Source organism: Danio aesculapii, chromosome 12, assembly GCF_903798145.1.
Source record: "Danio aesculapii chromosome 12, fDanAes4.1, whole genome shotgun sequence".
NCBI lineage: Eukaryota > Metazoa > Chordata > Actinopteri > Cypriniformes > Danionidae > Danio > Danio aesculapii.
In genome coordinates, this window is record NC_079446.1 from 1,378,352 (window position 1) to 1,390,851 (window position 12,500).

The window sequence follows — 12,500 nt, forward strand, 5'->3', positions numbered from 1 at the left end:
AATCGTACTTATGAGATCTCCATATCTTCTGAAATTCAAAAAAAGTTTAACATATTGATAAATAATGTTACGATAGCTGCTATAACATCAAGTTATCATTGAATCGCCTCTTGTTACAGATATGAGTTTGACAACAAGCAGGATATAGTCATGCCAGCCGATGACATCACCACATTGAAATGGTCTAAAGCAATTTATAGTCAAACTGAAATGTGCTTTATTGGCATGACAGATATTTCCCATGTATTGTCAAAGCTTACACTGAATAAGAACATTGTAAAACAAATGACATAATAAAAACAAACAAAAAACAATAATTAGGAGTATATTTAATAATTAACAATTTAGGATTAAATTACAACATGCAAACTCCACACAGAAATGCCAACTGGCTCAGCCGGAACTCACACCAGCGACCTTCATGCTGTGAGGCCACAGTGCTAACCACTGAGCCACTGTGCCACCCTCTAATAGATTTTAGTTAATTTATTCATGATCTTAGTAGTTTCGAGTAACTACAGACTGCACGTGCAGTTCATATATATATAATTATTTTTTAAATAAAACTGTAAATATACGTAAGTATATATATAATTTTATTGTCATTTCAGTAGTATATCTTAATATAATATAGTTTTTTGAAGTTCTCAATCGCTGTCACGGTGCCGCAGTGGATAGCACAATCGCCTCACAGCAAGAAGGTCGCTGGTTCGACCTCTGGCTGGGTCAGTTGGCATTTCTGTGTGGAGTTTGCATGTTCTCCCTGTCTTGGTGTGGGTTTCCTCCGGGTGCTCCGGTTTCCCCCACTGTCCAAACACATGTGCTATAGGTGAATTGAATAAGCTAAGTTGGCATAGTGTGTGAATGCAAGAGTGTGTGGGTGTTTCCCAGTGTTGGATTGTGGCTGGAAGGGCATCCGCTGCGTAAAACATATGCTGGATTGGTTGGCGGTTCATTCCGCTGTGGCGACCGCAAATAATAAAGGGACTAAGCTGAAAAGAAAATGAATATATATATATATATATATATATATATATATATATTCAAGACACTTTTATACAGCTTAAAGTGACATTTAAAGGCTTAACTAGGTTAATTAGGTTAACTAGGCAGGTTAGGGTAATTAGGAAAGTTATTGTTCTGTAGACTATTGAAAAAAATAGCTTAAAGGGGCGAATAATATTGACCTTAAAATGGTGTTTAAACAATTAAAAACTGCTTTTATTCTAGCTGAAATAAAACAAATAAGACTTTCTCCAGAAGAAAAAATATTATCAGACATACTGTGAACATTTCCTTGCTCTGTTAAACATCATTTGGGAAATATTTAAAAAAGAAAAAATAAATCCAGGGGGGGCTAATAATTCTGACCTCAAATGTATGTATATGTAGTTTTTTTTTAATTAAACAATTTTTTAAATGAAATAATAATAATAATAAATAATAAATAATATATATATATATATATATATATATATATATATATATATATATATATATATATATATATATATAAAATGAAATTTTATTGTCACTTCAGTAGTATATCTTAATTTAATATAATTTTCCCCTTGTAACTATCAATTTGACAAGTTCTCAAATCATTACTGTAGTAATGCTAATTATCCTATTTAATTTTTACTAATGTTTATTCCCTTAATCATTATACTTAGTAAAAAAAAAATCACATAAAAAAAGAAACAGCAGTTTGAGGACAAATATCTGACAAACATCATCTGCGTAATGTCTTTAGCTGTGGGAATCATAGTATAAATGGAAGAAATTGACTCCAGTCTGTCGATATAATGGTGTGCATTATTTACTAATAATTCAATGAGCTTTTGTCAATTATTCCTTAAATACATGACTAGAGGCTTGAGCTCTACACTTGCATTTCATATTTATACATGCATTTTATTATCTTCAAATGATGTTTTCAGCATAAAACTAGAGAGAATAAATAAATAAATAAATAACAATATAAATAAACACATGAATGAATAAATAAATAAATGTAAAAATAAGTACCTGAATAAATGATTAGACAAACAAACAAATAAATAAATAAATAAATAAATAAACAATATAAATAAACACATGAATAAATGAATAAATAAATAAATAAATAAATAAATAAATGTAAAAATAAGTACCTGAATAAATGATTAGACAAATAAATAAATAAATAAATAAATAAATAACAATATAAATAAACACATTAATAAATAAATAAATAAATGTAAAAATAAGTACCTGAATAAATGATTAGACAAATAAATAAATAAATAAATAAATAAACAAACAAATAAATAACAACATACATAAATAAACACATGAATGAATAAAAAAATAAATAAATGTAAAAATAAATACCTGAATAAATGATTAGACAAATAAATAAATAAATAAATAAATAAATAAATAAATAAATAAATAAATAAATAAATAAATAAATAAATAAATAAATAAATAAATAAATAAAGTTTAGCAAAACCTAAATCTTACATCTTTGATGGGTATCATCAAGTTGTCATTTCTGACTGAACCATGCATTTCCATTTTAAAGTAGAGTTGTTAAAACGGCTTGCCATACACGTGCATATGTGAATGTAAATATCAGTCCAGCATAAACCTGACATCTATGTTAAACAATCAATATTTCACATCTCAAATAATCAAATGCAACTTTACTCCGCGTGGAGCTTGCGAGTGTTATTTATGCTCCGGCAATAATTAGAAACAATGCAATACTCCGCAGCTGCCCCATATGGAGCAGAATGATGCGCTGCTGGACTGAAGTAAAGCCTCTAATTGAACAGCTGTGTCAACACTGATAAGCAGAGCACAGCAGCTGGGTTATTCAGAATGACCCCAGAATGCTCACTTACAAGCATTCGACACCGGCTACACTTTCATGCTGCGTATTAAGGGTTTTTTTGAGCTTTGCATATTTAAGATGGCATGTCGAGGTGACTCTTGAGAAGAAAAAACCCCAGAAAATACTGTGAAATGACCTTTAATCTATTAAATATCATTCGAGAAATATTTGAGAAAGAATAAATATTGCACTGGAAGGCTTGTAATTTTGCCCTCAACTGTATATGACAATTCATGTGCAATTTGAGGCCAAAATGTGATATTTCAGTTAGGATTAAACTGCTAAATCTAACAGCTAAAGATAAATGTTAACAAATATGTTAGTTTACTCAAGTTAATAAAAACACTCACCGGCCACTTTATTAGGTACACCTTACTAGTACCAGGTTGGACCCCCTTTTGCCTTCAGAACTGCCATAATCCTTCATGGCAGAGATTCAACAAGCTACTGGAAATATTCCTCAGAGATTTTGCTCCATATTGACATGATAGCATCAAGCAGTTGCTGCAGATTTGTCGCTGCAGATATATACACATCCCAAAGGTGCTCTATTGGATTGAAATCTGGTGACTGTGGAGGCCATTTGAGTACAGTGAACTCATTGTCATGTTCAAGAAACCAGTCTGAGATGATTGGTGCTTTATGACATGGTGCGTTATCCTGCTGGAAGTAGCCATCAGAAGACGGAGACACTGTGCTCATAAAGGGATGGACATGGTCAGCAACAATACTCAGGTAGGCTGTGGTGTTGACACCATGCTCAATTGGTACTAATGAACCCAAAGTGTGCCAAGAAAATCCCCCCCACACCATTACACCACCACCACCAGCCTGAACCGCTGATACAAGACAGGATGGATCCATGCTTTCATGTTGTTGAGGCCAAATTGTGAGCCGAGCATCCGAATGTGTCAGCAGAAATGGAGACTCATCAGACCAGGCAACGTTTCTCCAATCTTCTATTGTCCAGTTTTGGTGAGCCTGTGTGGATTGTAGCCTCAGTTTCCTGTTCTTAGCTGACAGGAGCGGCACCCGGTGTGGTCTTCTGCTGCTGTAGCCCATCCGCCTCAAGGTTGGACGTGTTGTGTGTTCAGAGATGCTCTTCTGCAGACCTCGGTTGTAGCGAGTGCTTATTTGAGTTGCTGTTGCCTTTCTATCAGCTGGAACCAGTCTGGCCATTCTCCTCTGACCTCTGGCATCAACAAGGCATTTGCGCCCACAGAACTGCCGCTCACTGGATATCTCCTCTGTCAGACCATTCTCTGTAAACCTTAGAGATGGTTGTGCGTGAAAATCCCAGTAGATCAGCAGTTTCCTGAAATACTCAGAGCAGCTCGTCTGGCACCAACAACCACGTTCAAAGTCTCTTAAATCCCCTTTCTTCCCCATTCTGATGCTCGCTTTGACCTGCAGCAGATCGTCTTGACCATGTCTTCATGCCTAAATGCAGTGAGCTGCTGCCATGTGATTAGAAATTTGTGTTAATGAGCAGTTGGACAGGTCTACCTAATAAACTGTTATAATTTACGATTATTTTCACATCTTCACATTTCACATTTTCTATTGCAAGTTTTAATGAGTCAGAAGGGAACTGAAGAAGCCTAATAGTGAATATATTTAGATTCAAGACATTCAAGACAAAGCAAAATCCATCTCTTTTGGGAAAGGAAATCGCAGGTTTAAAGTTTTAAGTGTGCAGGTTTGATCTAATCTCATCTCCAGCATATTCCTGCCTTTAATCCTTCCGGCCTTGAGCGAGTCTTTCTGATCTTTCTGATGGAGAGACGAGAGCTTGTTTGTGTGTTTATAGAAGAAATGGGATGACGGAGTGTGTTTTTCTCCATCTTGAACATGTGTGTGTGTGTTTCTGCAGGTGATGCTGGTTGGAGACTCTGGAGTGGGGAAAACCTGTCTGCTGGTTCGCTTTAAAGACGGAGCATTTCTCGCCGGGAGCTTCATCTCAACTGTTGGCATAGACTTCAGGGTGAGTACAGAAGAGTAATGCACAAACATGCAATTTTAATCAGCTTCAAGGTTGCCTATTTATTTTAATAGGGGACATAATATTCCCTTTTTAAAAGTGTGTAGTGAAGTTTGAGCTGAAAATAACCCACAAATAATGTTTTCTAATTCTCTGAAACTGACCCTTTTAGGCTTTGATCCTAATTGTGGTGTTTTGGTGACTGTCGCTTTAAATTCAAATGAGATTGTGCCCTTTTTAAAAGAGGGCGGAGCTACAGACACCTGTGTGTCAGTATAGTGGCAGATTGAAAACAGGACTAGTGTTATCAGTGCTCGTCAGGTCTGCATGTGTGCGTTTAATTTCATAAACACATGCATTCTGCATATTTTTAAATGGAAGGGTCCTACATCTATGAGATTAATTATTTCAGACATTATCAGGAAGGCTATTACAGAGTTTAGGAACCATATATGAAAACACTTGACCTCCTTTAGTGGACTTAGGTATTCTGGATACTACCAGAAGCCTTGAGTTTTGAGATCTTAAAGAGTGAGTTGGATTGTAGCGAGACAATTGTCGGTTAGATAAAAAATAGCTAGGATATGTAAAGTCTTATAGGTAAGAAGCAACGTTTTATGAACAATACAGATGAACTTCTCAGGCAGCCAGTGTATTGAATATACAATTTGGGTGATGTGGTCGTATTTTCTTGACCTGGTAAGAACTCTGGCAGTGGTATTTTGCACTAACTAAAGTTTATTAATAGAGGATGCCGGGAAACCAGCAAACAGAGCATTACAGTAATCTAATCTAGAGGTCATAAAAGCATGAACTAGCTAGACAGATAGCATGTTTCTTAGCTTAGCGATATTTCTAATATCAAAGAAAGGTGTTTTTGGTTGGATTTGAGGCCAAAATATGCTTGGATTTTTGTCAAAATCCAAAATAATGCTTGGATTTTTGTCATTCGGAGGAGGTTATAATCTGTTATTATTTCTAAGCAGTCTTCTACTGCATTAATCCCAGCAGGGCTCATTTAAGTAAAAGTCAACTGCTTCATAAAATTAAATAATGGCAGATAGTGGTGTCTTCATTTTCTCCGGCCTGATGAACACTAAAGGCTTGTACTTCAGCACGCTGAAGCAACACATCACAATGCATTACATCTGGCATTAAAATAGACCATTTCTGTCTCTTTTCCGTCAATAAGAAGAATCCGTCATTATCCACTGAAGCTCCTCAGGGCTTTTATTCTCAGTGCGGTTTTTAAAAGCACTACAGACACACGCTGAAGAGCGATTTGTGGTCCTGAAACAGCTGTGCATCTTCTTCTCCGCTCCTCCATTACTTCAGTGCAGCCGGCGGCAGTAAGAGCCCTTCACAACACCAGCACTTTGTCATTTCTGTGCACTAATCTGCAGGACGGACAGCAGGCTTTGTGTTCAGTGTCAATCAGTAAGGTGAGCTAAGGGTTTCTGTGAAGGTCTTTTTCTTTTTAGATGGTCAACGAAGATTGTGGCTGGACTTTGCAGGTGTTTATTTAAAGGTTGTTTAGATTCGAAAAGGTTTCAGCTTTTTATGCAGTCAGAAGTATTTTAAAAAATAGTACTTATTAACAGTTAAATGAAAATGTAGCTTAATTCATAGTGAAATGCAAAGAAGCAGCTAATGCATTTGCATGTGAATGCAGTTAGATGCTTTTTCCATGTGCTAATGTAAGTACTTAAGCATATTTTATGTGCAATTATATAACTTGTTCTACTGTCATTAAAATTATTGAATGTACTGTAGCATACTTGTAAATAGAGCATTTAAAATAGCATTTTTTATTACCTCAATCATGCATTTTATTCTGCCTATAAAATATATACACACACACTCACCGGCCACTTTATTAGGTACACCTTACAAGTACCAGGTTGGACCCCCTTTTGCCTTCAGAACTGCCTTAATCCTTCATGGCAGAGATTCAACAAGCTACTGGAAATATTCCTCAGAGATTTTGCTCCATATTGACATGATAGCATCACGCAGTTGCTGCAGATTTGTTGGCTGCACATCCATGATGCCAATCTCCCGTTCCACCACATCCCAAAGGAACTCTATTGGATTGAGCTCTGGTGACTGTGGAGGCCGTTTGAGTACAGTGAACTCATTGTCATGTTCAAGAAACCAGTCTGAGATGATTGGCGCTTTATGACATGGTGCGTTATCCTGCTGGAAGTAGCCATCAGAAGATGGAGACACTGTGGTCATAAAGGGATGGACATGGTCAGCAGCAATACTCAGGTAGGCTGTGGAGTTGACATGATGCTCAGTTGGTACTAATGGACCCAAAGTGTGCCAAGAAAATCTCCCCCACACCATTACACCACCACCACCAGCCTGAACCCCTGATACAAGGCAGGATGGATCCATGCTTTCATGTTGTTGAGGCCAAATTCTGAGCCGAGCATCCGAATGTGGCAGCAGAAATGGAGACTCATCAGACCAGGCAACGTTGAGAGATGCTCTTCTGCAGAGGATTTTAATAAACATCATTTTCATGTAATTTAATAATCCTGTTAAAATATTGTTAATAACCACTTTTGGATGTGTTGACAAACATGCATGGTAAACAAACAGTGTACTGTATGCGTTATGCATTTAAATATATTTGTAATTGCATAAACAGTGGTTAGTACATTTAGTATGCTTAAAGTTGTCCCAAAGCTATTCAACAGCACCTATTCTTGTGTTAGAAAAATTTGGAAAAACTATTTCGATCCTCTTCAAATGCTGACTGCTGTATTTGTGATTGCATTAACAGTAGCTGTAATTTAGTATGCTTGAATGAATCGTTCAATGCAAATATGAAACAGGTTTCTTGTTTGCACACATACAGAAACTAGAGTTAGTCTTCGGTTGAGCCAGAAATGGAGTTGTGGGATCTACATTAAGCACTTAGTGGAGGCTGTGCTCAGCAAACAGAGATTCAGAGCGAGACTTTGTGCTGTAATTGAGCTGTTTCATCTGTAATCCCTGTTATCCGACTGCCGAACACACAGCTTTAGACCTGAGATCTGTTTCACCCCAAAAATCTGCCAGTGTTCATCGCACAAATAATAAAAGTCTGAGGTAATTGTGATGTTTTAGACTCATAATTGCATTTTAAATACTTTTATATACACACTGTACATATGTATAATTACATGCAGTAACCCTAAATTAACCACACGTGTTGGTAAATAATATGTACATAAATATGTGTACGCAAGTACGCCTGTAAAGCATGACAATATTAAACCATAATAGTTTAAAATGCACTTGTTAAGTGCAGCTTCTAATTTAACAGCATTAAAAAGTCATCTTTTAAAGGTGTACTTACTCTAATCTGATTTTAATGATTAAATTAATATATATTGTATACATTATATTTACATTAATAAGTTAGTAAATGAATATATATTATCATAAATGCAAATAAAGAGGTAAAAACTACACTTTGTGGTGCATTTTTTTTATTACAGAGCAAAATATTAGTATAAAAAGTTTATAGTTTGAGTTTAAAAAAGGTATATTTGGTGTTAATGACTGTCTTAGTGTGCAAAATCATACCTAATATAGGATGTCTTGCCAAATAAGTGAACATGAAGTGTTAATGTAATGCTATGTAGGGTGTTGTGCTCTTGCTGTCCTTGAAGATAATTGCACATTGATTTTAATGTAATACAAAAACATCTTACCAGCATATAATTCTCTGCTGGGCTAATAAATGACCACTAATAAAGTCAGTTCATCTTCATTATGTTAATATTCACAATCCAATAGCGCTTCACTGCGGAAATTATTTTTGAACTCATATTTTTTCTAAACATTCCTTAATTCTAAAATATTTTCATCAAAAGCAGAATTTTAAAGGGACTGCTGTTTTGTTGTTGTTTATTGTATCTATGAATTCGAAATATTTTCTGCACTGCATCATGGGTAATGTAGTCTTTGTGCAGGGATTCTGGTATTAAAGTCTGTTGGCCGTAGTGTATGTGTATGAATGCAAGAGTGTATGGGTGTTTCCCAGTGTTGGGTTGCGGCTGGAAGGGCATTTGCTGCGTAAAACATATGCTGGATAAGTTGGCAGGTCATTCCGCTGTGGCGAGCCCAGATTCATAAATAAACTAAGCCGAAATGAATGAATGAATGAATTATTAGACATTAAAGGGCACCTATGATGATCAATCAGTATAGTGTGTCCACAGTCATACTGGAGGGATAGAAACATAACATGACTCTTTTTTTACATGAAATTAGGATTCAAATCCAGGCTATTTTTAGGCTCACAGGTTTCCCCGCCCAACGATGTTGACACAGGTGTGTGTGTGTTAACATGTCTCCATGTTTTTGCACATTTGGAAACATATTTCAAAGTTGCAAAGTGGTAAAGTGTCGCCTTGTATTGACATCAGTCGTGTCAGATCTTCATTCCTGTGCCCTTCAGGTTAACTGCATCTAATGATGAGGCGCCCGCTAGTGTTTGTACAGGTCAACAAGTTGTTTTGAAGCCAGTCTCCAGTGTTATAGATTCTGGTCTGTCCCCAATGACTGATAGTCCTGGCCTTTTCCAGGATTTAATCTGAGCATTCGTGCTGTGTGAATGTATTCATAAAAGCGCACTGATGTCAGAGCTGTAGGTGTGGGACGGCTCATTTGCATGCAAACGGTACTGGGGGAATGCTTTCACACCACTCCATTGCATTTTCTAGTGGTGTTCATGCATTACTGTACTGGAGTTGTGCTTTCTGATTGCTTACCAGACTGGCAGAGAAACTGAGGGTGTGTTTTTTTCTCTCAGTGTTGAGTTGAAATGCAGTGCAGTGCATCTATTTGATTGAAAAAAAGGTCTCTGGAGACTCTAGATGATGAAATCACTCCTCTAGTTCTACATTAAAACTACATTTTCATTTGGTAAAACATGCTGCAAATAAGCTAGTAAAAAAGTGCAAAGGTTGCAAACAATTTATCTGTGCTGAATTTAAACAAACGAATTAAATTTAACAATGTTCAACTTAATTTGTTTGTTTAAATTCAACCCAAATAAATTGTTTACAACCACTTAACGTAAAAAAATGTAGTAAATCCAAGGAATCATCTTTGAATAATTGTTTTCAGTGTATGCTTCTAATGCTGGCAAAATGCAGGGTTGCACACAATTCATTCATGTTGTTCCAACACACATCCATTAAGGTAATGGAACTTAATTTAAGCAGGTTAAACATAAAGCAATTCAATTTCCCCCTCCAAAAATACCAGAATTGTTTTGTTTCAGCTCAATTTATGCAAGTAGTTTGAACAAGCAGCAAAAGTGTTCCTGAGTTCTACATGCATTACATTTACATGAACTATACTATACTATACTATACTATACTATACTATACTATACTATACTATACTATACTATACTAATACTATACTATACTATACTATACTATACTATACTATACTATACTATACTATACTATACTAATACTATACTATACTATACTATACTAATACTATACTATACTATACTATACTATACTATACTATACTATACTATGCTATACCACACCATACTATACTATACTATACTAATACTATACTATACTATACTATACTATACTATACTATACTATACTATACTATACTAATACTATACTATACTATACTATACTATACTATACTATACTATACTATACTTATACTATACTATACTATACCACACCATACTATACTATACTATACTAATACTATACTATACCACACCATACTATACTATACTATACTAATACTATACTATACCACACCATACTATAGTATTCTAATACTATACTATACTATACTATACTATACTATACTATAATATACTATACTAATACTATACTATACTATACCACACCATACTATACTATACTATACTAATACTATACTATACCACACCATACTATACTATACTATACTATACTATACTAATACTATACTATACCACACCATACTATACTATACTATTCTAATACTATACTCTGCTAATACTATACTATACTATACTATACTATACTATACTATACTATACTATGCTATAATATACTATTCTAATACTATATTATACTATTCTAATACTATACTATTCTATTCTAATACTATACTCTACTTATACTAATACTAATACTAATACTATACTATACTATACTATACTATACTATACTATACTATACTATACTATACTATACTATACCACACCATACTATGCTATACTATACTATACTATACTATACTATACTATACTATACTATACCACACCATACTATACCACGCCATACTATACTATACTATACTATACTATACTATACTATACTATACTATACTATACTATACTATACTACACTACACTACACTACACTACACTACACTACACTACACTACACTACACCACACCACACCACACTACACCATACCATACTATACTATACTATACAGTATAATGATGTGTATTTGTCACACAGACAACAAGACTCCAATCTTCCCACTGTAAATGTATTTATTTTTTATTTTTTCAAACTAATTTGCTGAGCATAATGACAAAAAGCAAAATAAAAGGATAAATCACAGCCAGTGTTCATGCTTCAAATCGCAGAGCACTTGTTGTTGGTAAATCTGACAAGCTGTTCTCTCATTTAACGCTGTTGTTTTCAGGCTCTTACAGTCAGAACAATTATCCACAAGCGGCTCTTCATTCAAGAGCCTCTCGGTCCACAGACAAAAACAACAAAGAAATGCACGTTGCTATGCATGCAGAAATACAGAAGTGCAGACAGGCAGAGTTACATGCATAACGGGACATTTATAGTGATATAAATTAGGGCTGAACGACATATCGTTTTAGCATCGATATTGCAGTGTGTGTATCTGCAATAGTCACATCGCAGGATTAGATTATTTATTAAAGATACAGACATTATTAAATATTGTTACATCTGATTGCTACATTTCTGTACTAATTATACTGTTAGATGCCCCAGACACCCATAAAGCACTGTCTATTTCTTTATTTTTGCAAGTAATTTATTTGAATTTATACATGAATATATTACTTATTAAATACATTAATTATTCATTTTGTTTAGGTATTGATGTGCTAAAAAAGGTTAAATTAAGATTAATCAAAGATTAAAAAATTGCAAGAATTATAATGCAAATAATTATAATAATGGAAATAATAATGCAAATAATAATATATAATAATAATAATAATGCAAATAATATAATAATAATAATAATAATAATAATAATAATAATGGAAATAATAATAATAATAATGCAAATAATAATAATAATGCAAATAATAATTAATAATGCAAATAATAATAATAATAATAATAATAATAATAATAACAATAACAATAATAATAATAATAATAATAATAATAATATTATTATTCATAATAAATAAATAAATAAATAAATAATAAAAATAAAAATGATAATAATAGTAATATAATAAATAATATTAATAATAATAATAATTAATAATAATAATAATATGATTATTATTATTCATAATAAATAAATAAATAAATAATAATAAAAAAATGATAATAATAGTAATATAATAAATAATATTAATAATAATAATAATTAATAATAATA

General features: G+C 33.6%; 1 protein-coding gene across 2 annotated transcripts in view; it reads left to right on the plus strand.

Annotated features, from left to right (window-relative positions):
• LOC130239056 (ras-related protein Rab-26) overlaps nucleotides 1-12,500 on the plus strand; it is a 104,303-nt gene that overhangs the window by 714 nt on the left and 91,089 nt on the right. For both annotated transcript variants that reach the window (XM_056470208.1, XM_056470209.1), the window contains exon 2: nucleotides 4,752-4,862. In XM_056470208.1, the coding sequence (XP_056326183.1) occupies nucleotides 4,752-4,862 (111 nt within the window). The remainder of the gene's footprint in view (nucleotides 1-4,751; nucleotides 4,863-12,500) is intronic.